This window comes from Eutrigla gurnardus, assembly GCF_963514095.1.
Source record: "Eutrigla gurnardus genome assembly, chromosome: 23".
Lineage (NCBI taxonomy): Eukaryota > Metazoa > Chordata > Actinopteri > Perciformes > Triglidae > Eutrigla > Eutrigla gurnardus.
Genome location: NC_139934.1, coordinates 869,607 through 896,108, shown reverse-complemented (window position 1 = coordinate 896,108; position 26,502 = coordinate 869,607). Strand labels below are relative to the sequence as shown.

Sequence of the window (26,502 nt, the reverse complement as noted above, 5' to 3'; positions counted from 1 at the left end):
ACTAGTGGCTTGGGCTTGTAATGGGATGATAGTTGTGCTCTCAGCACTTCATATGCGAGGCCACCTAACAGTCCATAGGCTTCTGCACCTATTACAGACAGGAAAACGTTGGCCTGTTTACCTTCCTCCACTTCGTTTACGATCATCCATTGCTCAAACCTCTCGAGGTATGACTCAAAGTCTTCTTGACCTTCCTTGTACTCGCCGAGATTTCTGATGAACATGGCCATGCTGCACCGTTAGCTTCATGCACCACCATACATGTTAGCATTTTCTATGCTTTTGGCAAAGAAAATGCAAGAATAAAAGGCTCAAGCATTAAAAGAAGCTGGTGCGTCATGAATGTGTATAGTTCTGTGTTGCTTTATCTCAAAGAGTTCTAATAATATTGTACACATTACATTTTCTTTGCCAAATTTATGGTATTTCTTTTTAACAATTTTTCCAGGCATAGATGCCTTTATTAGCAATGGACGGATAGGAAAGTCAGGGGGGTGTGAAATGCAGCTAAGGACCTCCGGCCGGGATACAAACCAGGGTAAGCTGCATATCGTACGTGCATACATGGCATGCGCTCGAACCACTCCGCCACCTGCCCACCGATGGCATTGCTAAACCACAATCTAAAGTGAGGGATGTGTTGTTTCAGGTCAAGATGTATGTGACCAACAGGATAACAAATTTGGAGTTTAAAGCTTCTATAATCTATACTTGGTCAGTACCAGAAGGTTTCTTTCTTTTGTTCGAGTACATTTTTGACATTATTGCACCGATAATGCTCCCACCATGAAATGTGTTGCAGAACTGCCACAATTATGTTTCAGCTTTCTACTCTCATATAACCAACCATGAACAAGTAAAACAGGACTCAGGAACATGAATGCTGAAGCGTTTATTGCAGTAAATGTAAGAGCTTGTGTTTGCAGCGGTTATCATAAAACACATGGGTCCACCTGCAGCACAGCTGATCGTCTGTAGATGGCGACACCGATTTAGAATGAAAACCAAACACCAGCTGGCGACGATCACATGACCTTAGCGCACATGAAGCTATTCTTGTCGTCGCAGTTGTCGTCGTTCCACCATCCCCAGTCTGGAGAACATATAAGAGAAAACATCCCATTGGTCGTGTGGTCACCTGGTGTAAGTCCAACATTCACTCTGTTGTCATCTGCTTTACTTCCTTCTAACTGTGTGTGTCTGCTGTTTGCTGCGTAGACCTGAGGGGGCTGCAGAATTGTGTAATCATTCCCTGTAGGTTCGTCACTATGAGCAACGTCTTTCATATACAAATAGAAAAACATGTGGCCGGGACAATTTAAGGGGAATCCATGTGGAGGACCAGTTCAGTTCTCAAAACGGGGAACCCCCTTACAAGGGACTGAAACTGAAAATAGCACTGGATGCGCTGACTTTTGATAGAAGGGGCTGATCCAAAGTAATGATTTTACAAAGTGGATGGGACTTGTCCTACCCTCATAAAACACCAACAACCATGGGCCTAATCATGTCATATCAGGCACATGCAACTTAGAAATGAACCTGTCAGCATGACTGGCTCCTTGTGATACCCGTTGTTCTTTGCATCACGTTTGAATTATTCCGTCTTTCAGATTTTTCTCAAACTCCATTGTAAATGTTTTGCTTCCACCCATTCTTAGAAGTACAACCTCCATATTTCCTTACCTTTGTGGTTCACCTCAACGCAGTTCTCTGCTCCTTGAAAGTTGTCTGGCTGATATTCGTACCATACGCTGAAGTCAAAGTCAGATCCATCGATGTTTACGAAGTCATCCTGAAAAACACAAAGTGGAGAATCAGTGGTGACATGTGAGCCACATACTCCTCTATGTATCGTCCATCAGGGTCTTCCTCACATTCATCCATCGGTCAGTTCACTCACCAGCCAGGCTGTCTTATCTCTGATCACAATGAGGTGTTTCACTGCTTACCCCTGATCTTATGGTCCCAATCCAAAAATCCTGGCGATCACTGCTGGCACGCAGAGTGGTGCAAAGCGCTTCTGTCATCTGGACGAGTCCGTGGATTGAGACCAGTTTACTCGCTAACTCTTCGCAGTGTTCCTGAAATCACAATGGATATAAGTGTTAGTCTTCACCAGGACTTTATCATAACAGATAGATTTATGTGGTGTTTCTGACCTTTGCCTCAGCGAAAGTCTTTTCCTCTGGGAAGTATTTGATACAGCGACCCGCATCAATGCGCATCCATCCGTCACCACATTCTTGCCCTTTGTACATATTCTCACACGTCCAATTAAGTCTATCGGCTGTGGGAGAACACATGCGTTAATGACAAGGTTTTGGTTGTGGTGATGTGTTGGTTGATGATGTGGTACTTTTTCTTTTAACCTTTATTTAACCAGATAAAAAACCCATTGAGATCAAGACCTCTTTCACAAGGGTGACCTGGCCAAGAAACGCAGCAGCACACGTCATGACAATCAGGACAGACAGACAACAACAAACAAGCAGCAAAAAACAAACATGAAAACATTAAAATATTAAGTACTAAAGTGCGAGTGAATAAGCAAATACTAAAGTGCAAGTCGATAGGCAAATAAAGTGCAGAAGATATATTTACAGTAACAAATTAAGAACATAGGCACTGTTCAAAAGTTTTCCTTTGACGTTTTCTTAAAGTAGAGCGGAATGTTTCCAATGAAACAAGTTCTGATCATCTCAGTTCAGATTGGAGAGCATTCCAAGCAGAAGGGGCAGCAAAACTGAATGCTTTTTTTCCCGATTCAGTCCGAGCTCGAGGAACAGTGAAGTGCAGAATGTCATTTGACCTTAAGGCATAGCGGCTTCCAGTTCTCTGAAGGAACATGCATAAATATATCGGAGCCAGGCCAAGAAGTGCCTTAAAAACTACGGTCATCCAATGTGTATGGCGTCTTACATTGAGGGAAGGCATGCCAGCTTTTGCGTATAATTCACAGTGGTGGGTGAGGCGACTACAGCCAGTAATGAACCTCAGCGCACAGTGATAGACCGGAGTTAAGGATTTGAGGCAGCTGGATGAAGCTGCCATATACACCACATCACCATAATCAAGGACAGACATGAAGGTTGCTGACATCAGAAACGTCCGAGCTCTGAGTGAAAAACATGATTTGTTTCTGTAGAAGAAACCGAGCTTTACCCTTAATTTAGAGATCAAATTTTTAATCTGCAATTTGAATGAAAGTGCATCATCAATAATGAATCCCAGATACTTATAACTGGTGACCAAATCTAGAGTTTCACCCCGGACAGTTCTGATGGAAGGGACATTTTCCAGGGGAACAGCTGAATTTGAAAAAATCATCAGTTTGGATTTATCAGCATTTAAAACCAATTTCAGTTTCTCCAATCGAACCTGTACAGCATCAAAGGCGGACTGCAAAAATTCAAATGCCTGAGCAATCGAACGAGAGCAGCAATAAATTACAGTATCATCCGCATAAAGATGGTATGAGGCATTTGATATGTTTGCACACAGATTATTTATGTAGATTGTGAAAAGGATGGGTCCTAAGACTGAGCCTTGAGGTACACCTTTAGTTACCTCAAGAAAGGTGGAGCTTACTCCAGCCATCTGAACACATTGTGTCCTATTTGTCAGATAATCAGCAAACCAAGAGGCAGCCTGTTTGGAAATACCATTTTTGAGGAGAATTTGTAGCAAGAGATTGTGGTCCACAGTATCAAAAGCCTTGGATAGATCAATAAACAGAGCCACACAGAACTTTTTCGAATCCAGCGCCTCAAACACATCATTTAGAACTTTCAGGACTTACTGCTGAGATCGGCTGTTGCGGTGTTCAGGATGCCCACCAACAGCAGGACAGTAGTTACCACAGCTGGATGCATGGCTCAGGCTTCGCTAAGTCTTAGTGCTCCGAAAATGAGATATGATCTGGAAAGAATCAGAAGTACACTTCATTCATCCCTCGGGAATCAGTCACACATCAGCTCCAGCATCTTACTGTAATTCAGTCATGGACCCGAGAACCTCAGCTCGTTGGCCTGTTTCTGATCTCCTGAAACAGAGAGAGAAGAAGAAGACGAGGCTCACCACAGATGTGTTCAGGATTCTCGTTGCTCCTCTGTCAGATTGTCAGAAGGCACTTCCACCCACTTTTAAACTTCCAACTCATGACCTGTGGACATTGGAATCTTCTGCCAATATCAACAAATGTCTTGTTTTATTATGTTTAATCATGAGAATAAACACAGGGAGAAAGTATACTTATGCAACTGACTCTTCTTGAAGGTGTGTGAAAGAAAAGTATTTCGCGTAGCGAACTTTTGTCTTGCATTTCTCGCATGAGTTTGAATGCATTATCAGTTGTGTTTATTTGCCGAAGCATTTGTGTTTAGTTGCGTTACCGTTTATTTGCATGTAGACACCTACGAGGTTTCATCCATCATGGCCGAAATAAATAAACAGATAAGAAGGATGCAGAAGTAACTACATCACTCATCTCTCATCATCAACCGCTTATCTGGTGTCGGGTCGCAGGGGTAGCAGCTTCAACAGGCGACCCCAAACTTCCCTTTCCAGGGCCACATCAGCCAACTTTGACTGGGGGATCCCGAGGCGTCCCCAGGCCAGGGTGGAGATATAGTCTCTCCACCTAGTCCTGGGTCTTCCCGTGGCCTCCTCCCAGCTGGTCGCGCCTGAAACACCTCCCTAGGGAGGCGCCCAGGGGGCATCCTTACCAGATGCCCGAACCACCTCAACTGTCTCCTTTCAACGCAAAGGAGCAGTGGCTACATCCATCCATTGTCTACCGTGGGGGGGCTGGAGCCGATCCCAGCTGTCATTGGGTGAAGGCAGGGTACACCCTGGACAGGTCGCCATTCCATCACAGGGCCAACATGTAGAGACAAACAACCATTCACGCTCACATTCACACCTAAGGGACATTTAGAGTCATCAATGAACCTATCCCCATCCTGCATGTCTTTGGACTGTGGGAGAACCTGGAGAAAACCCACGCTTACACGGAGAGAACATGCAAACTCCACACAGAAGGAGTGGCCCAACCCGGGAATCAAACCCAGGACCCTCTTGCTGTGAGGCGACAGTGCTACCCACTTCACCACTGTGCAGCCCCAGCGGCTACACGATGACGGCAATTTGTAAAAAGTCTGAAGTTGTGGTTTGTGAGGTCTGTCTGCGAGACGACAAACAAACACCTTTAAAATGCTGGTTTTCTGAATGGAGTCTGGTTGAGGGGTGCAAGGCTATGCTAACATTGTAGCTGCTCCATCAACACTACAAATAAGGTCGATCAGTTTTCAGCCTGCCCTCATGTCTGCCCACCTGTGTCTGGTTATCTCATTCATTTCTTGTGTATTTAGTCTTTCCTGTGTCCGTATCGGGGCATCTGCTTGTAAATGTACGGACTCAGTAAACTCAATGAACTCATCGCTCATGCAGAATGGTATTTGCCGTCCCCTCCCTTTGACTTTAAGTATCTAGTGCTGCCAAAGCAAACTAGCTTTGATGGATTCATTGATGCCTTCTAGCTATGATTGTCATACTTACATATTGAATTAGATAGCACTTAAAGTGTTTGTTAGATATTTGAACAGTTTCTACTCCAGAAGCGATGCCACTCACCCAAACTGAGCTCAGCAGACTTCATCTTGACAGAGACGGACTTTTTAAGGGTCAATATACATACATCATTACATAGCACTATAGGCTGCACTACACATTATTATTATTGGCCCGGTTTAATAGGGAGCAAAGTTTTATATGATATGTAATAGGGGGTCCCTCCACCGGGTCACTATCAGCCTTGGGGGTCCCTCCACCGGTTCTCTATAGGCCTTGGGGTTCCGTCCACTGGGTCACTATCAGCCTTGGGGGTCCCTCCACCCATTCTCTATAGGCCTTGGGGTTCCTTCCACCGGGTCACTATCAGCCTTGGGGGTCCCTCCACCCGTTCTCTATAGGCCTTGGGGGTCCCTCCACAGGGTCTCTATAGGCCTCAAGGGTCCCTCCACCGGGGCTCTATAGGCCTTGTGGGTCCCTCCACCGGGTCACTATAAGCTTTTGGGGTCCCTCCACCGGGTCACTATAGGCCTTGGGGGTCCCTCCACCAGGTCTCTATAGGCCTTGGGGGTCCCTCCATTGGGTCTCTGTAGGACTTGTGGGTTCTTGGCCTGAAAACGTTGAGGACTTCTGGTCTAACTGATGCTCCCTCTATTAGCCCATGGAGGAATAAATAACTTCCTGAAACACTGAGTTCACCTCCTCCTGAAACCGGCTATTTTCTGCCACCACTAGGTGGCACCAAATAACAGCTTCCAATACAATACTTTTAAAATAGAGTAATCTTACATGCCTGATTGGGATGCGTTTGCTTGTTTCGACGGTAATTTGAACATTCATTCAGTAAATTCCTTTCTCTTGTAGCTGTTCTGCCATTCAGAGCTACAAGGGAGTTGACAACACTGTTTATGGGAGTTACCTATTACTTTAAGTCTTAAAATAATAGGTAACTCACATTTCCAGCTCAGCTGGTGCAAATCACATTGAAGTGCCTTCAAAATTAAGACCTGATTAAAAAGGTTCTTGTTTTCCTCACTCTTCTTTTTGGTGCTCTTCCTTCTTTATTGTTCTCTTTCGCTTGTTATTTTGTTTGTCTTTGTCATATTTCGGTCTATTTTCCTTGTTGCATTTTTAGACTTTTGTTTTATCTTATATTGATCATTTAACATGCCTGTGCGGTTTTTGCTCACCACAACAAAGTTGTCATCAATAATATCGACGAGAGTCTTTAAAGTTTATTACAAGTAAACGTTGTAAATAGCAACCAGAGTGCCAGCTGACTTCAGTAAACCCAGAGACTAAATTAATCACAAGACCTTAAGTTTGTTCATTATCATTTCAGTGTTGTCAAAGCAAACGGTCTTAAATGGTTCGCTTCGGTGTGAACTGCCTTGTAGCTCTGAATGTCCTCCTTACATATTCATTTATTTAAAACATTCAAACGTTCATCAAACATTTGCACTGTTTCTACTCCAGAGGCGACATCACTCATCTGAACGCTGCAGATTTGATAATCTTTAGCAAAGAGAGACGGACTCTGTAAAGAAAAGAGGGTCACTTTGTAGAGCCACACCTGGATCGAAGACCCCGAACTGGATCAGGTCCAGCATAGAAACAAACACAGTGGTGAGGCGTTACCCTGCTAGTATAGCAAACTGCATGTCAGCCTGTTCCTAGATTGCTGGAGGATAAAACGGCAACCCATCTTTTCTCACGGACAACTTCCACAAGAGTGGGAGTGATCATGTTTGTTAATTTTATGAAAATGTGCCATTTGGTGACGCCGACATGTCCACAGGGCACCAACGGAGAGTTTGGAGTGAGAGGAAGAGACACTTTATCAGAACGAGGAGCAACGAGGAACCAGAACACATCTGTGGTGAGCTTCTTCGTCTTCTGTCCGTTTTAGGAGATCAGAAACAGGGCAACAACCTGAGGTCTTTGGGGTAGATGACTGAATTACATATCAGCATGCTAACATGTGGAGGATAGTTCGCTCTGCTATCTATATTCATTTTCAAAATGTTTGATGGGGGTTACATGTGTCACAGCATATTTATTAGCAAGCTTTGATGTGCTTGTTGGCCAGAGACGGACTAGCCGCTTCCCTTCTTCGTGCTACGCTAACAACATATTCACTGAACCGTGTCGATCTTCACATCAGAATCTCGTCAAGAAATGTTGATCTTTTATCAGGGACAGTGATTCCAGATGACAGAGAAGAGTACGGATGTGTGTCATCACCACGTTTACACCACTGAACCAAAGGTCTTTGTGGCAGCATGTACACACTGAACAACAGGGGTCCGACAATTGATCCATGGGGGACTCCCCTGACTGCATCAGATAAAATAAACATCGATCTACAAAATCCTCAAAGACACAGAGAAACAATAGTCCGTTGGTTAAAATGCGAAACATGTCTCCAGGAAGTGCCTGTAGCTGGTAAAGAACCAGTGAAGACTAGTGAACCATGCATCTTTCTGTGGTAGCTGCTGTCCTGCTGTCGGTGGGCATCCTGAACACCGTGACAGCCCAAGTGGAGGGTAAGAACCACATCATGACCAACACATTATTGAACTGATACCCAAGAAACACGTTCTTTAAACACTTGTGTTCCCACAGATGCTGCGGCGATTAAAATTATAGTAAATGTACCTGTATATAACGTGTCGCATTTCTGAAGGATTACTGCTTCTACCTTGATGCATTTGCATTTCTCAATTAGTGTCGCCATCTACTGGCGATCAGCAGTGCTGCAGGAGGACTCTGTTTAACATAAGCTCTTAAATAAAATGCTTCAGCATTCACGTTCCAGCGTCTTGTCTCATTTACGTTCATGTTAATCCATATCAGAGGAGAAATATTACAGATCCTTGTAGAAGTTCTGTCTCAAACTGGAGGCCCCTTTGTGGTTGTGAGATAAAAATGAGAACTTTTTTTTTTTTTTTTCATTTAGTTGTCATGAGACTTTTCTACAACACCTGTGCAAAGTGAACGATTGCCACATATGTGTAGGTCAGCCCCTTGTTCGTGTGACGTTCGTTGCCACTAGGAAATTACACTATCAAAAAAACGTTTTTTTCAGAAAGTGACTCATTAACGGAGAAAGATGTTTTGGAAGATTATAAATGATGTAGTGTGCCTTTGTGGTTGCACAGTTTACATTACCGAAGAGCTGATGAGTCCATATTGTTATTATAATGAATGTTCTCAGAAACGATTGTTTATTTTTGCTTGTTATTGCAATCCTATGAAATTCAATAAAATGACAAAACCACGCAAATATATATCATATTATGTCTCACGGGGGAGACATGGGTGAGACAGACAGCTAGAGAGAGAGAGGGGGGGGGGGGAGCAGATAGAGGGGGAGACAGAGATAGAAAGGGGGAGACAGAGAGAGAGAGAGAGGGGGGGGGGAGACATGGGGGAGACAGACAGCTAGAGAGAGAGAGAGGGGGGGCAGATAGAGGGGGAGACAGAGATAGAAAGGGGGAGACAGAGAGAGAGAGAGAGGGGGAGACATGGGGGAGACAGACAGCTAGAGAGAGAGAGAGAGAGGGGGGGGGAGCAGATAGAGGGGGAGACAGAGATAGACAGGGGGAGACAGAAAGAGAGAGAGAGGGGGGAGCAGATAGGGGGGGGAGACAGAGATAGAAAGGGGGAGACAGAAAGAGAGAGAGAGAGGGGGGGGGGGGGGAGACATGGGGGAGACAGACAGCTAGAGAGAGAGAGGGGGAGAGCAGATAGAGGGGGAGACAGAGATAGAAAGGGGGAGACAGAGAGAGAGGGGAGACAGAGAGAGAGAGAGAGGGGGAGACATGGGTGAGACAGACAGCTAGAGAGAGAGAGAGGGGGAGCAGATAGAGGGAGGTGGAGACAGAGAGAGAGACAGGGAGACATGGGTGAGACAAACAGCTTGAGAGAGAGGGGGGAGTAGATAGAGAGAGAGCGGGGGAGACATGGGTGAGACAGACAGCTGAGGAGAGAGAGAGGGGGAGACAGAGAGAGAGGGAGGGGAGAGACAGATAGAGAGAGAGGGAGGAGACATGGGTGAGACAGACAGCTGAGGAGAGGGAGAGGGGGAGACAGAGAGAGAGGGAGGGGAGAGACAGATAGAGAGAGAGGGGGGAGACATGGGTGAGACAGACAGCTAGAGAGAGAGGGGGGTGAGACAGATAGAGAGAGGGAGGAGGGAGATAGTGCTATGTGCTTGTACTCGTTTACAGTGCAGGAAGTGGAGAGAGAGGGAGAGAGACAGAGGGATGAGAGAGAGGAGGGAGAGAGAGAGGGGTGAGAGAGTGATGTTGGTGTCCCGTTAGAAACAAGAACTTGTGTTGCGTTTTTTGGTTTTTATTTTATTTTCAAAACCAAACAGTTCACTCACCAGCCAGGCTGTCTGATCTCTGATCACAATGAGGTGTTTCACTGCTTACCCCTGATTTTACGGATCCAATCCAAAAATCCTGGCGATCACTGCTGGCATGCAGGCTGGTGCAAAGCACTTCCGCCATCTGGACGACATCGTGGACTGAGACCAGTTTACTCGCTATCTCTTCGCAGGATTCCTGAAATCACAATGGATGTAAGTGTTAGTCCTCACCAGGACTTTATCATAACATAAAATCGATGAGGATCAGCGGCGGCGCCAGGGAGGGGCTTGGTTGGGCTATAGCCCCATCAAGAATTGTGTCAGCCCTACCGTTAGCCCTACCATAAAACCACCAAGAAAAAAACAACAACAAAATAACCAAGAAAAGTGCGGAGTTCAACAGCACCACCACGTCACGTCGTAACGGCATTCAGGCAGCTGCGATGACAACTGTCACTGATCTGGGTTCATTAACAGACTGTACTGTCCGTACGTCAACGTCACTCATGTGAGCCCGCTTTTAGTGTATGCCCGACACAGAGACAGCAGGCTACTAGTTTGTAAGCTACCTGGCTCTAGCAGTTCGCGTTAGCGGCTTATAGTCACTCACGTTAAGTTAACGTTAGTAAGCTGGTCAAAATTGATCATGGATACATTAGTTTTTAAACGTCGTCGGACGGAACAACAGATGGCGGTGGCGGGCGTGTTGGATAAAACTACGGACGCACCGTTGACACCTGCAGGGGAAGATGACCACTCGGGTCCCGGCTGTTAACGGAACTATTCACGTTTCGCTTTGTCTGTCTCTCTCTCTCACTGTGTGCGTGTTTATAGCTGTGGGAGGGTGTTGTCAGCGCCGCCGCCAGGATTCAATTTCAATGTACGCACAGAAGCGGCAAATACAACAACAAATGGAAAAATACTTTTTTAAGACAAAATCTAATGTTTTCAGTATCAGTGAAATCAGTAGTGTATATCATGGTGATAGGCCCCGGTGCAAATCGTTTTTTTTGTGCCCTCCATCCCCGACCTAAACACAAGCGCACGCTTGTGAGCACTCCACGCACGCACACACACGCTTGGACACGCACGCACAGTACGGTATGATAACTCTGCCGGCCCGAGGAGAGAGACATGCTTCGGCTCGGCCCACAGTGCTCAGCAGCAGAGAGGTGACGAGACTAGAGCCGAGCTGTATTGTGTAGTGGAGAGGGGCCAACACACGCTATGCGTAATTGCGCACACACGCGATCGTCCTCTCAAATGCGGCTGCGTCTCTCCAGGTCACTGTGTGAGAGAAAGAAAAGCTCTGACTTGCTTGGGCAGCGTTGTTTGGTGTCACCCGCTGATTTGCATAATTTAAATATCTAGCCCGCTGAATCTTCCAATCCGGCCCCGGTTCAGCACCATCAATTTTTTTTCCACCTTCAAAAAAAGTCCTCCCAGTGCGTACTGGATTCCGGCTGGCAGCGCCACTGGCTGTTGTTATATATTCACATTGAAATTCTGGCATTGATTTGAGCCCCACCGTCGTATGAGTTAGCCCCACCGTAGTTGAACCAGAAAAAATACTCTGGCGCCGCCACTGATGAGGATAGATATATTTTCTGTTTCTGACCTTTGCCTCAGCGCAAGACTTTTCCTCTGGGAAGTATTTGATACAGTGATCCAGATCGATGCGCATCCATCCGTCACCACATTCTTCCCCTTTGTATACATCATTCATACCCACGTAAGTCCATCGGCTGTGGGAGAACACGTGCGTTAATGACAAGGTTTTGGTTGTGGTGATGTGTTGGTTGATGATGTGGTACTTACTGCTGAGATCGGCTGTTGCGGTGTTCAGGATGCCCACCAACAGCAGGACAGTAGTTACCACAGCTGGATGCATGGCTCAGGCCTCGCTAAGTCTTAGTGCTCCGAAAATGAGATATGATCTGGAAAGAATCAGAAGTACACTTCATTCATCCCTCGGGAATCAGTCACACATCAGCTCCAGCATCTTACTGTAATTCAGTCATGGACCCGAGAACCTCAGCTCGTTGGCCTGTTTGTGATCTCCTGAAACAGAGAGAGAAGAAGAAGATGAGGCTCACCACAGATGTGTTCAGGATTCTCGATGCTCCTCTGTCAGATTGTCAGAAGGCACTTCCACCCACTTTTAAACTTCCAACTCATGACCTGTGGACATTGGAATCTTCTGCCAATATCAACAAATGTCTTGTTTTATTATGTTTAATCATGAGAATAAACACAGGGAGAAAGTATACTTATGCAACTGACTCTTCTTGAAGGTGTGTGAAAGAAAAAACATTGCTGAAACTCTTTAGCTTTTAGTCGTCGGAACTGTGAAGTTGCATTCACACCAATACAAGTAGCAAATTTTCGTCTTGCATTACACGCATGAGTTTGAATGCAGGATCAGTTGTGTGTATTTGCCGAAGCATTTGTGTTTAGCTGTGTTACCATTTATATGGCTGAAATAAATAAACAGATAAGAAGGATGCAGAAGTAACTACATGATGACGGCAATTTGTAAAAAGTCTGAAGTCGTGGTTTGTGAGGTCTGTCTGCAAGACGACAAGCAAACATCTTTTTAAATGCTTGTTTTCTGAATGGAGTCTGGTTGAGGGGTGCTAGGCTATGCTAACATTGTAGCTGCTCCATCAACACTCCAAATAAGGTCGATCAGTTTTCAGCCTGCCCTCATGTCTGCCCACCTGTGTCTGGTTGTCTCATTCATTTCTTGTGTATTTAGTCTTTCCTGTGTCCTGAGCCAGCTGAATCAACCCTCGCACTTCCTGTGGTGGCCGCCTGCCTCTTGCTGGTGTCCGCGGTGCTGCTCTGCCTCTGGTGGAGCGACAAAGGTCAGCCTGCTTTCCTGTCAATACAATGACATCCATTTGTCAAGAAAATTTGTGAGTTGAATGGAATTTAGCTGTAGTCTACAGCTGACAGATGTGAATCACAACATCGAGGTTGTTGTGGGGAAAAAATTGTAAAATTTAAATGAAGAAGAATGATCTGAAATGTGTGTGAATTTAAATGTTCGAACCCAGCTGGTAGCAGTAACACGTCTTGTGTTGCAGGTAAAATTGATCCTTCGCTTGTGTTGTACAATGATGTCACTTAGTGTTGCTGATTTTTTGACTTCGTCTTCTAACACATTCCATTGTCTAACACCTGTGACCAATAAAGAAAAGGATTTTAACGTAGTTCGTACCTTCCTTTGCCTGAAAATCATGTCCCCTCTAAGATTGTGTCTCTCTCTGTGTATGAAGAATTTTTGCAGGTTCTGGGGGAGAGTTCTGTTAGAAGCTTGGTACAACATTTGTGCTGTGCGATAGTTTATTAAGTCATATAGTTTGAGTATTCTTGATTCGATAAATAAGTGATTGGTGTGTGCCCTGTAGTTGGCGTAGTGTAAGATTCTCAAGGCTCTTTTTTGGAGAATTAACGAGGGCTGTGTGGAGCCTTTATATGTGTGTCCCCACACCTCTGCACAGTATTGCAGGTGCGGAGAGACTAGTGCGCAGTATAACAGATGAAGTGCTTTTTGATTTAGTATTTTTTGTACTTTCCAAAGTATGGACACACTCCTGGCCAACTTCCTTTTTAATTGTGTTATGTGTGGCTTCCAACTTAGCATGTCATCGATGATCACTCCCAGTACTTTATTCTCACGGACCCTCTCAATATTAACTCCGTTTACATGAATGTTGGGATTGTTATTGCAGCCTCTCTTACCGTATAGCATGTATTTAGTTTTACCAAGATTTAGTGATAATTTATTTATATTAAACCACACTTGAAGTTTAGCCATTTCCTGATTTACTGTTTCCACAAGTTGGTTCAAGTCACTCCCTGAACAGAAAATATTTGTGTCATCCGCGAATACTATTAATTTCAGAGTATTTGACACTTTGCATATATCATTAATGTATAATATAAACAGCTTTGGACCCAGAACTGACCCCTGTGGGACCCCACAGACTATGTCCAAGCTAGTCGATGTGCTATCATTTATTTTGACATATTGGGATCTGTTGTGTAGATAGCTCTTGACCCACTGCAGTGCTACAACTCTAAGGCCATATCTCTCCAGTTTAGCTATTAAAATATCATGGTTAACGGTAATTTGGGTATAAGTAGAGCACACAACCACAAACACACACACACACACACACACACTGCTGTCCACATGCTGTAGTGTCCTTGAGCAAGTTGCTGAACACCAAATTGCCCCCTGTAGCAGTGTGAATGTGTGTGAAGCTCCAGAAGAAGTTTTGTCGGACTTAGAGTATAATAAAAATCCAACTCGGATCAAGAATGAACTTTCATGCATGCAATGCAACAACTGAAACACTATAACGTAGACTTGCTGTATCTCTGAATGCTGAACAGGTTCCTTTTTATGGTAATTTGCTCCACTGTTCTTTTTTCAGGCAGGTCACAGAATAGGCATTCCTTTTTGCAGTGTTCTGTCGCTGTATACAGACCAAACCCTGCTAGGTCTAGATACACACCAGGCACTGTGATGATTTACAGAGCCTGAAACTCTACTGCTGATCAAGAGACGCCAGGAACCTCATCAGCCTGTTTAGCCTTGCTACATAGCCCAAAATCCACAGGGAAAGGGGAAGAGGGTCCGCCAAAACACCTGGAGACTTTCCATGCTGCAAGACTTGGAGAAAAGCTGTCAGGAAGCAGAAGCCCAGGCCCAGAAAAGAGCGAGATGGCGCACTCTGGTGGATGACCAATGCCAAATCACGTTGCATAGGAAGACTGAGACTATAACACTAATGGTAGACAACAACTACATCAAAGTCAACACTGTTTTCTATCGCTGTGAAGTGTTTGCTGTGATCACGAATGAAAAGGAAGCTGTATTCCCTTCAATGGGATATTGACTTATATTGACGATATACACGTTTGTAATTCTGGATGGTCTTTATCATTACGTGTGCTGAATGCTGCATCAAACAGCTGGTATCCAAAAGCATGGAGAACTTTGTGAAAGGACGGTGCAATGTACATGTAATAAACTGGGAAAGTGTTTTATAAAGGTTAATAGAACCAATTCATTAAAGAAGTCCACGACTTAGATGAAAAAAAAGTTGAACCTCTAAATCTACAAGCAATAATGCTTCACAACTTTATGTTGCTCATATATTATATTATATCATACTCATTCATACTCATTGTATTCTTTGTGAGACATATAGATCCATGGTAAGGGTCAGAAAACACAGTTTCACTCGTTCTGTGCAACATTTCTGCAAGTTGCCAGATGTTTAAATACATGGAATTGGTGAAAAAGATTTTTTTATTTAATGTTTTTTCAACATGACGCTGCAGATGACTCACTATAACAAATAGCCTGGGAATGGCATCACTCTGAACATTCTGAGGAAGTAGAAGCATCTAATAACAACTTCAATAGAGAAGTTGATGTTAAGCTCTAAAGTTTTAGTAGCCAAATGTGCCAGGTACCCCAGAGACAAAGACACCGAAACAGATCTTACAGGTGAACAACTTTATTTAGTGACTTCACGTGGGTGATGGGCTTGGCCGAGGAGACACTGGGTTTTACGGAGGGAGCCTGGAACAAAGAGAGAGGAGAACAGGATTAGCAGGTTATCAGACATATAATTCAGTCTATTGAGCATGCTGCTAGTTTCACAACCGGCAATCCTGACCACAATAGTCGACGTTCAAGCAACGGGCGCCCCCTCTCAGCCTCCTCTTATACTCTGGTAGAGTAGACGCCGATGTGGAGCAGCTGGGCTGCTCGTCGTCACCCTCATTGCCAGCACCTGTGCTGGGCTGACTGGCTGCTGGCTGCTGAGCAGCCCCAACAGTACCCCTCCCCTGAGGGGAGGCACCGGACGACCGCCCGGGGGCGCCAGGGTTGTCCCTGTAGAAGGCATCCAACAAGGAGGGGTCAGCGAGGTAAGACGGGTGCACCCAGCATCGTTCTTCGGGACCATAGCCTTCCCAGTCTACTAAATACTGGAACCCCCGACCACGGCAACGGACGGCAAGCAGCTTGTGAACTGTCCACACAGGGTCACCATCAGCCAGGACTCGGGGAGGCGGAGGAGCTGAAACAGGGGACAAGGCGCTGGCGGCCACAGGCTTAAGCTGAGAGACGTGGAAAACTGGGTGAACCTTGAGAGCAGGAGGGAGGATCAGACGTACCGCCACAGGGCTAATGACGTGGTCCACAGAGTAGGGGCCAACATACCGGGGATTCAGCTTGCGGGTTGAGGTCTGGGAGGTCTGGAGGGGCAGGTCCCGGGCCAACAGCCAAACTTTCTGGCCAGGTTGGTAGACAGGAGCACATACCCTCCTCCGGTTGGCCCCACGCTGGGCTTGTGCGGTGGCACGAAGTAGCGCAGCCCGGGCGGCCTTCCAGACCCGTCTACACCGGCGGAGGTGGACCCTGGTGGACGGGACTGCCACCTCCAGCTCCTGTTGGGGAAACAGAGGGGGTTGGTAACCCAGTGAGCATTTGAAAGGGGACATACCAGTTGCCGCGCTCTCCATGGTGTTGAGAGAGTACTCCACCCAGGGCAAGTATCTGGACCAGGTCATAGGGTTGCTGGTGGTGACACAGCGAAGGGCCGTCTCAAGTGTCTGGTTGGCACGCTCTGTTTGCCCATTGGTCTGCGGATGGTGGCCAGAGGAGAGGCTGACTGTGGCCCCGATTCCTTTACAGAAGGCCTGCCACACCTTCGAGACGAATTGGGGACCACGGTCAGACACAATGTCCGAGGGAATTCCATGCAGGCGAACAACATGGAGAGTGAGGAGGTCTGCAGTCTCTGCAGCGGAAGGAAGCTTGTGTAGTGGAATAAAGTGGACAGCCTTAGAGAACCGGTCAACCACAGTCAGGATGGTATTCTTGCCCTGGGATACCGGGAGTCCTGTGACAAAGTCCATACCTATGTGGGACCACGGCCGAGTGGGGACGGGGAGAGGTTGAAGCAGGCCCGCTGGAGGACGATGGGAAGCCTTGCTCCGGGCGCAGATGGTGCAGGCAGCTACAAACTCCTTAACATCCTTGTTGAGGGAGGGCCACCAGAATCTGCGGCTGATGAATTCTGCTGTTCGGCGTTCTCCTGGGTGGCAGGCAATGTTACTGGAGTGACCCCATTCCAACACTTGTGGGCGGACAGAGGTGGGAACGAACAGTCTGTTTCGGGGTCCATTGCCTGGATCTGGCTGGGTTTGCTGGGCCCGCTTTACCATGGAGTCGATAGGCCAGGTGACTACACCCACGACTCGGGTGGGGGAAAGGATGGTGTTCGGCACCTCCTGGACCTCCGGTAGTTCACCAGTGACTTGACGGGAGAGAGCATCAGCCCTGATGTTCTTGGAACCCGGGCGGTAACTGAGGGTAAAATCAAACCGGCTGAAAAATAGGGCCCAGCGGGCCTGTCTGGAGTTAAGCCTCTTTGCTGTCCTTAAGTAGGTCAAATTCTTATGGTCCGACCACACTATGAATGGCAGCTTCGCTCCCTCCAACCAGTGTCTCCACTCCTTCAGTGCATCATGGACCGCCAGTAGCTCCTTATTACCCACGTCGTAGTTCCTCTCAGCAGGGTTGTAACTCCTTGAGAAGTAGGCACAAGGATGCACTCTCTGGTCCCCCTCAGACTGCTGAGAGAGAACTGCCCCGATGCCCGTATCCGAGGCATCTACCTCGACGATAAACTGCCTCGTTGGGTCGGGGTAGACCAGCACAGGAGCTGAAACGAACAGGCTCTTAAGCTTACAGAAGGCTGCCTCCTTTTTTAGCCACAAAGAAAAAGCCTGCTGCAAGGGGGGAAGACGAAGGTCTGATGATGCCGGAATGCAGGGATTCTGCAATGTAGTTGCGCATTGCTTCCTTCTCTGGAAGAGAGATGTTGTAAAGCCGTCCCTTAGGGAAGGGGGTCCCAGGTAGGAGATCGATGGCACAATCATACGGCCGGTGAGGGGGAAGCGACATAGCTCTGTCCTTACTAAACACTGGGGCAAGATCATGATACTCGGGGGGAACACCTGTGAGGTCTGGGGGAGAGGACACTGCTTTGAAAACGCAGGGCGGGGAGAGTGCAGAACGCAGGCAGGTTGCATGGCAGGTAGTGCTCCATCCTAGGATCCGGCCGGAGGCCCAGGAAATGTGGGGCTCATGCTTCTCCAACCAAGGTCGACCCAACACCAAGGGCGCAGTCGGGGCATGTAGAACAAGGAAACATATTGACTCGGTGTGGTTACCAGAAAGGGTGAGCATGAGGGGCCTGGTAGAATAGGAGATAGCGCCTAATGGACGTCCGTCTATGGCCTGGGGAAACAACGAGTGGTCCAAGGGAACCAAGGGGACACCTGCTTGGTGAGCAAAGGAAACGTCCATGAGGCACTCATCCGCACCAGAGTCAATGAGGGCGCTGACAGAAAGTGTCTCTGTGCCCCAGGCCAGCGTAGCAGGGAAGAGGCGGTTGGGATTCTTCTTGGGCTGGGGAAAAATAGTCTTGCTCACCAGTATAGCCCCTACCAGCGAGCAGGATCTTTTGGGCGAGTGGGGCAAGAGCGAATGAAATGACCTGATTCACCACAGTAGAGACACAGCCTGTTGTTCAGTCTCTGTTCTCTCTCCTCTGGTGTGAGTCGTGATCGGCCAATCTCCATGGGTTCCCCTGGGCCAAGTGTAGAAGGAGCTGGGGAACGCAGTGGTGAAGGAGAGGGCTGAGCTCGGCTAGCAGAGAACAGAGTTGGAAACTCCGTAGCTGGGTGGTGGGAGGGTTGGCGAGGAGAGCTTCGATGGGCTCTGTCTACGCGACGTTCCTGGAGCCGGGAGTCCATTAGGAGGGCCAGAGAAATTAAGTCGTTGAGGGTTTCAGGGCAGTCACGGACAATGAGATCCTTGATGGCGTCACTCAGCCCCTTGCGATAGACACTGAGAAGGGCATTGGTGTCCCATCGGCTCTCCGCTGCCAGGATCCGGAACTCCAGGGTGTACTGAGCCACAGAGCGTGACCCCTGCCGGATTACCAGCAAACGACCGGCGGCATCCTTCCCGTCTACAGGGTGATCGAACACTGCCTGAAACTCCCTCCTAAACTGTGTGTAGTCAGTAGAAAGAGAAAGGTTGCCTTCAACTGCAGCTATGGCCCAACTGAGAGCCTCATCAACAAGAAGAGACATTACCAAGGCAATCCTAGACCCATCGGAAGAATATCTGGACGGCTGATGAGTGAAAAGTAACTCACATTGAGCGAGGAAACCCCGACAGTGGTTGAAGTCTCCATTGAACGGCCTAGGGCTGACCAAGTTGGGCTCCACTTGGGGGTGCAACTGGGCTGGGGAGGCCGCTGAACCCGCCGCTGCAGTGGGAGGGCTGGGGCTGGTGTGTGCGACTGGAGCTGAAAGTCCGCTGACCGGTGTTCGGGCTGTGAGGGTATCCAGGGATTTCTGAATGTCGGCCAATGCTCCAGAGATGGCGCTCACTTGGGTGGAAAGGGACGCCACAGTTCCCACTGTGGAACGGGAGGCACTTTCAAGCTCTGCAATCTGACTTTGCACAGTGGGAAAGGCCTTCTTCAACTCCTGCTGCAGCTCGGCAAGGTCATGGGCCTGTTTGGCTATCAAACCTCCTAATTCTGCAGGAGTCTGGTTCCCTGCCCCCGGGGACCCGGCTTGGCTCATTGTGGCTTGAACGTTCTGTTAAGCTCTAAAGTTTTAGTAGCCAAATGTGCCAGGTACCCCAGAGACAAAGACACCGTAACAGATCTTACAGGTGAACAACTTTATTTAGTGACTTCACGTGGGTGATGGGCTTGGCCGAGGAGACACTGGGTTTTACGGAGGGAGCCTGGAACAAAGAGAGAGGAGAACAGGATTAGCAGGTTATCAGACATATAATTCAGTCTATTGAGCATGCTGCTAGTTTCACAACCGGCAATCCTGACCACAATAGTCGACGTTCAAGCAACGGGCGCCCCCTCTCAGCCTCCTCTTATACTCTGGTAGAGTAGACGCCGATGTGGAGCAGCTGGGCTGCTCGTCGTCACCCTCATTGCCAGCACCTGTGCTGGGCTGACTGGCTGCTGGCTGCTGAGCAGCCCCAACAGTTGAGGTATTATTTCATCAGTTATCATTGTATCTCATTACATTATTTCTGATGCATCAGATTTCTCAAGAAACATTTGAGGAACTGTTTTACCCCTTCGTCATTGGCTTCAACGGGTTTCTATATTTGCTTGTGTTTTCTCTGTAGACCACCAGAAGATCACCATGTAAGGTAGTCAATGGCAAGGGACTATGGGCCCTAGTTTTGTGGCGCAGGGCGGCGCAGGGTGGCGGAGCCGGCATAATGCAAGTTTCGACCCGCGCAGCCTTGCGCACGGTCAGTTTGGCAGTTTGGTGGATCGCCTGCGCCAAGATGGGTGTGGCGGCGCAGCAGGGGGAGGCGTCACAGATTCAGCTTGGCGTAGCGGAAGTTTCGTGGCAAAAAGCCTCGCCGAGACTGCGCTGAAAGCTCGCCAGCTCCAACCTGGTCTACTCTTGGCGCAAGGCGCAAGGCGTCAATAAAGTCCATTCATTCAAGGCGAATCACAGCTGGCGGAGTGGAAGTTTGGCTGACGGCGCGCAGTGCGCACACGTCACCGAGACCTCACAGGCAGGTTTCCACAGTTCCAGGCACATTTAAATGCAATAAATAATCACAACAAACACTATTTAATGCAACTAATTGAATCAACATGTGAATTTATATCTATATAGATTGTCCCGTCACAACTGACGTCAGATGAAAGGCGGATGGCACGCGTAACGGAAACTCAGCCTCTCGGACCAAAACATCTCCCTCTCTCTCTCCTGTTTTTTATAATATGGGCATTGTTATTATTATGATACGCACGCACAGCGCGTGATGAGCGTGGTGGGAGCGGCGGCGCTGCTTCTGTCATTGGGTTGTCAAGTGACGGATCTTGCACTGAACCTCCCCTAACGCATTAAAGGTGAGGAGAGGAGCTCATTTGATTGGTGAAGATCTGAATCGGCTGTATTAATCCCAGTCCACGCCTCACGCCTTCTTCTCCTCCCTCTTTCCCACTTGCGCGGGTGGGAGTGACGGGAGGTGTGCCTGCGCGAGCCTGCGCGGTGCACGAAACTTGCAAAGTCCAGGCGGACACACCCCGTCGGCGCGGCGCAGGTGCGCTGAGAGCTGACTTCGCCTGGTCTACGAAACTAGGGCCCTATAAGTTTGTCAATTTATCAATTTAAAGTTTGCATGTCTAGGAAGTCGCATCTGCACCTGAGATGACATTACATTTGTGATTTAAGTTAGCTAGCTAGCTAGAAAGACAAGCTAACGGCCGTGTGAGTGATGCATGTTGTGTGAGAGGAGATATGTATTTCACTGAGCGCTAAACTAAATGATGCTACGATAAACTGAGACTTTCTGGACTTGAAACATTCTCCTTGTTCATGACACAGTTCACACTGGATCAAAAAGTTATTTGTCTCTTGCCGACTACCTTACATAGTCTTTCTGACTTAAGGTCACATGCAACATTACAGTGTCAACTCCCAGTTCCCTGTTTCTTGAGAGATGATAAGATAAGAGACTCTACTTAAGAGCTCGTCCTCCTCTTTTTCACCACCTTCTTCCAGGACGGCTGAAGCTACAGGTTTGTTTCAAACTTCACTATTTCCTGACTTCCCTTCACTGGACTGACCGTACGTTAGTACATACAGGTATTCATCATCTCATATCCCCACCATGAAGCTACTGACTGTGTCTGCACTTGTCAGTGCCATGATGGTTCTGGCTGGAGCTGCTGGTGAGTATGACATGTAGGAACTGATCCACATGTATTTATGACCAGTTAACTGGAACAACCCAGGTCAATAACTGCAGTGTCAAACCTTTCTAGCTCTCCCAGAGGAAACGCCCGAATCTGACCAATCAGGCGAGTGTTGTAGAACTTTTGATATTATTTTATTGCTGATTTATGTTGTATTATGTCATGTATTTTTATCGTGTTATTTGTTTTATTGTGCTTTCTGTTCTATTAACTTTTCTTTGTGCCATGTTTTATGCGTCATCTTGTGTTATTTCACCATGCATTGTGTTATATTATGTAGTTATATTATAGTGTGCAATGCATTGTGCATTGTTATATTGTGGTATAGTGACATATATCTTATAATGACTCAGCATCTTCACACAATCCAAATAAATGGATTTAATAGACTAATTTAAACATCATACAAACGGAGACTTTAACCCACAGAACTCTGTTTGTTCTGAGCAGAAAGTCTCGACAAGAGGTCGACATGTTCCGGCGGTTGGTCTCCGTTCCGAGGGCGCTGTTTCCTCTACTTTCCAAAACCCTTGAGTTGGGCTCGAGCTGAGGTAACGCTGCTGTCTCTGATTCAAGACACAAGTCCAGTTTGTCTGCATAAACGCTGACTCGGTGTTGCCCTTCTCACCGTAGAAAAACTGCCAGTCCCTGGGTGGAAACCTCGCATCTATTCACAACGTCCTGGAGTACCACGAGATTCAGAGGCTGATACTGAGCGCCAGTCATCAGCAAGATCACACATGGGTTGGAGGTTCCGATGCACAACAGGTATCTTATACATCATTGTGACACACCCAATACATATAATATGTTTCTCCGGTTCCTTTACCACTTTGGCCCTGAAAATCGCCATTTCTCTTTTTATTACTTGTATTTTTAAAACATCTAATTCCTTTTTTGCCTTTAATGCCTCACTTTTCTTTCTTCCCTTATTAAGCATTTAATTTCATAATATATTCATTTTCTATTCTTTCTTCCAGGAGAACCAATGGTTCTGGAGTGATGGAACACCTTTCAACTACGTTGGCTGGTGTCCTGGGGAGCCCAGTAACGGCAGTGGGAGGCAGCATTGTATACAAGTGAATTATGGAGGTAAAACAACATAATGCTTTATGTAGGAGGGATGGTAGTGATGAGGGGAGCAATCCCACAAAAATACTCATGTTTTGAAATTTCTCAAATTATTTGAGTTTTATCTGACTGATGTTCTCAGATAGCTCACTTGATGATCAGAACATGCAAACTCCACACAGAAGGCTCACCTTTCTTGTTTTTGTATTTGCAGCTCAGAAGTGCTGGGATGACGATTTCTGTGACAATGAAAGGCCATCCGTCTGTGTCAGGAAGTTGTGACAATTTCCCTAAAAACGCAACCAGAGGAGACGCATTCGCTTTTAAACACATCTGTCCTTCCACCATCAGACTCGCATACGGGCTGAAGGGTTTCCTATACACTTGTTATTCTTACTGTTAGTTTCTATCGCTGTAACGCTACTTAAGGAAGGAAGCGACAGGTGACATAAAAAGGAGCCAGATTGTCTCTGAGGCCTTGTGCTTTTAACAAGGGCAGGCAGAATGGGTTATGGAAAGAATGCTTTTAGCAAAGAAAATGCAAGAATAAAAGGCTCAAGCATTAAAAGAAGCTGGTGTGTCATAAATGTGTGTTCTGTGTTGCTATATCTCAAACAGCTCTAATAATATTGTACACATTACACTTTCTTTGCCAAATGAATGGCATTTCTAAACCACAATCTAAAGTGTGGGATGTGTTGTTTCAGGTCAAGATGTATGTGACCAACAGAATAAAAGACATAGCATGAATGCTACATCATCCTCCATGTACTCAGGACACTCCTGTTGCATGCATTTTTTTTAATTTAAATATATATACAGTAAGTGTAGCCGGCCAATCAGGATGTGCCTGATAAACCCACATTCAGAGCTGCAAACTTGTCGCTTTTCGGCGCCGTTTTCTTGGTCAATTTGGTCATTCACGTGGTTCGTGTAGAACCGGAGAGTTTTCTTTTGGGGGGGGGGGGGGGGGGGGGTGTCCCGAATTGCGAACAATTATTGGATAATTCTTATAATTGACATTTCTCTGGGCCAATCGGAATCTCAGCACTTGCTTCAGGATCTTTCTCAAGGTCCGTGTCCACAGGGGCGATTTTAAACGCGTGTGGACGCGCCGCTTCCCAGTATTGCACGCTTGGTGGGCTGCCACTAGAGGATGATTGACAGGCGCTCTCCTTCATACAATCACGAGTACACTTCATGGCTGCACCTGATTGGACGATCGCTTTCACAGCTGTCCTGTCTGCTCCGGAGTTCACGCAGACCAACATGGCGGCTCGTTTGGAAACTTTCTCTTATTTTACGAAAATAGTTCACCGAAAGGTGTTTCTGAAAACATTTTAAGCGAGAAATAAGCTATGCAGTTGCTGAATCTGTCTTTATTTTAGATCGACAAGATTCAGTTTAGAAGATTTTTGCGAGCGTTCCCGAGGCGGCGAGTCGAGCCCGGCGCCTCTGATTAGCATAAAGTAGATTCACTTCAACTTTATGCAAATGAGAAGCGGCCAACTCGCGCGCCGTCTCTCGACATTCGCCGCGACGCTACCAGAATGCATTGCACGGCTTTTCACATAGACAATGAATGGGACGCGGGGAAACACCGCTGCCTGTGGAACAAACAACGCAAGAGAGCTTGCGAAACACTCGTCAAGGCTAAGCGACAAAAAAAATAAATTGTGGCAGTTGTAAATAAAATATTTTTTGTAAGCCTCAAGGATGTTTTGACAATGATTTTTGAGAAAGTATGCTGAGTTTTGTTAAGTCACGCTCAGACTAGTGTCATTTGCATAGTACCATCAAAAAAAAATCCCCCCCCCCCGTGACACTGTCACCTTTTTTCCTCTGAGGAGTTTGCAGGTCTGCACATTACATAACTGATGACTAAGAAAACGAGTATTTGGACGATTAATAGAAACAAATTTGGAGTTTAAAGCTTCTATAATCTATACTTTTAGGTTTTGTTCTTTTGTTCAAGTACATTTTTGGCAGCAACAAAAAAAGTACCCACTCAGGTTAACACTGTTAGCTGCTAGCCCCCCCTGGTCAGCCGTCGCCATGTTGAGAGCTGTGTGGAGGCAATCCCCCAATCATTGATGTTGCTCTGAATCTGGACGTTAGAGGTTATTGCACCGATAATGCTCCCACCATGAAATGTGTTGCAGAAATGCCACAATTATGTTTCAGCTTTCTACTCTCATATAACCAACCATGAACAAGTAAAACAGGACTCAGGAACATGAATGCTGAAGCGTTTATTGCAGTAAATGTAAGAGCTTGTGTTTGCAGCGGTTATCATAAAACACATGGGTCCACCTGCAGCACAGCTGATCGTCTGTAGATGGCGACACCGATTTAGAATGAAAACCAAACACCAGCTGGCGACGATCACATGACCTTAGCGCACATGAAGTTATTCTTGTCGTCGCAGTTGTCGTCGTTCCACCATCCCCAGTCTGGAGAACATACAAGAGAAAACATCCCATTGGTCGTGTGGTCACCTGGTGTAAGTCCAACATTCACTCTGTTGTCAGCTGCTTTACTTCCTTCTAACTGTGTGTGTCTGCTGTTTGCTGCGTAGACCTGAGGGGGCTGCAGAATTGTGTAATCATTCCCTGTAGGTTCGTCACTATGAGCAACGTCTTTCATATACAAATAGAAAAACATGTGGCCGGGACAATTTAAGGAGAATCCATGTGGAGGACCAGTTCAGTTCTCAAAACGGGGAACCCCCTTACAAGGGACTGAAACTGAAAATAGTGCTGGATGCGCTGACTTTTGATAGAAGGGGCTGATCCAAAGTAATGATTTTACAAAGTGGATGGGACTTGTCCTACCCTCATACAACACCAACACCCATGGGCTCAATCATGTCATATCAGGCACATGCAACTTAGAAATGAATCTGTCAGCATGATACCCGTTGTTCTTTGCATCACGTTTGAATTATTCCGTCTTTCAGATTATTCTCAAACTCCATTGTAAATGTTTTGCTTCCACCCATTCTTAGAAGTACAACCTCCATATTTCCTTACCTTTGTGGTTCACCTCGACGCAGTTCTCTGCTCCTTGAAAGTTGTCTGGCTGATATTCGTACCATACGCTGAAGTCAAAGTCAGATCCATCGATGTTTACGAAGTCATCCTGAAAAACACAAAGTGGAGAATCAGTGGTGACATGTGAGCCACATACTCCTCTATGTATCGTCCATCAGGGTCTTCCTCACATTCATCCATCGGTCAGTTCACTCACCAGCCAGGCTGTCTTATCTCTGATCACAATGAGGTGTTTCACTGCTTACCCCTGATCTTATGGTCCCAATCCAAAAATCCTGGCGATCACTGCTGGCACGCAGGCTGGTGCAAAGCGCTTCTGCCATCTGGACGAGACCGTGGATTGAGACCAGTTTACTCGCTAACCCTTCGCAGTGTTCCTGAAATCACAATGGATGTAAGTGTTAGTCTTCACCAGGACTTTATCATAACAGATAGATTTATTTTCTGTTTCTGACCTTTGCCTCAGCGAAAGTCTTTTCCTCTGGGAAGTATTTGATACAGCGACCCGCATCAATGCGCATCCATCCGTCACCACATTCTTGCCCTTTGTATATATTCTCACATGTCCAATTAAGTC

The 26,502-nt window shown here is 46.7% G+C and overlaps 2 protein-coding genes, 1 long non-coding RNA gene and 1 pseudogene across 9 annotated transcripts; 2 read left to right on the top strand and 2 right to left on the bottom strand.

The window, feature by feature from the left end:
* Positions 1–968: 968 nt before the first annotated feature.
* Positions 969–26,502, bottom strand: LOC311009528 (C-type isolectin Sp-CL4-like). 3 transcript variants are annotated; one of them, XM_084003766.1, is made up of 5 exons: positions 3,803–3,922; positions 2,163–2,290; positions 1,953–2,084; positions 1,687–1,795; positions 969–1,093 (listed from the first exon to the last, which is right to left on the bottom strand). In XM_084003766.1, exons 1-5 carry the CDS (start codon positions 3,873–3,875, stop codon positions 1,026–1,028), a joined length of 510 nt encoding a protein of 169 aa, XP_083859892.1. In that variant the 5' UTR covers positions 3,876–3,922; the 3' UTR covers positions 969–1,025. The 3 variants fall into 3 exon arrangements, with proteins under 3 accessions (XP_083859892.1, XP_083859893.1, XP_083859894.1); XM_084003767.1 differs by lacking the exons at positions 1,953–2,084; positions 2,163–2,290; positions 3,803–3,922 and adding exons at positions 10,011–10,142; positions 26,381–26,502; XM_084003768.1 differs by lacking the exons at positions 1,953–2,084; positions 2,163–2,290; positions 3,803–3,922 and adding exons at positions 10,011–10,142; positions 11,565–11,659.
* Positions 1,032–13,070, top strand: LOC311009530. Its single transcript, XR_014596657.1, has 3 exons — positions 1,032–1,143; positions 12,705–12,864; positions 13,036–13,070. It is a non-coding gene; the product is annotated as an uncharacterized lncRNA (long non-coding RNA).
* On the top strand, positions 21,508–23,443 carry LOC311009138 (ladderlectin-like). 4 transcript variants are annotated; one of them, XM_084003115.1, is made up of 7 exons: positions 21,508–21,624; positions 21,692–21,777; positions 21,871–21,906; positions 22,252–22,352; positions 22,435–22,569; positions 22,782–22,893; positions 23,087–23,443. In XM_084003115.1, the coding sequence occupies exons 2-7, from the start codon at positions 21,717–21,719 to the stop codon at positions 23,152–23,154; spliced, it is 513 nt and encodes a 170-aa protein (XP_083859241.1). In that variant the 5' UTR covers positions 21,508–21,624; positions 21,692–21,716; the 3' UTR covers positions 23,155–23,443. The 4 variants fall into 4 exon arrangements, with proteins under 4 accessions (XP_083859241.1, XP_083859240.1, XP_083859239.1 ...); XM_084003114.1 differs by having other exon boundaries at positions 21,512–21,624; positions 21,871–21,910; positions 22,256–22,352; XM_084003113.1 differs by having other exon boundaries at positions 21,528–21,624; positions 21,683–21,777; positions 21,871–21,910; positions 22,256–22,352.
* On the bottom strand, positions 25,258–26,298 carry LOC311009023 (C-type isolectin Sp-CL4 pseudogene; annotated as a pseudogene). The gene is made up of 3 exons (XR_014599395.1): positions 26,171–26,298; positions 25,905–26,013; positions 25,258–25,325 (listed from the first exon to the last, which is right to left on the bottom strand). The product of XR_014599395.1 is annotated as a C-type isolectin Sp-CL4 pseudogene (transcript).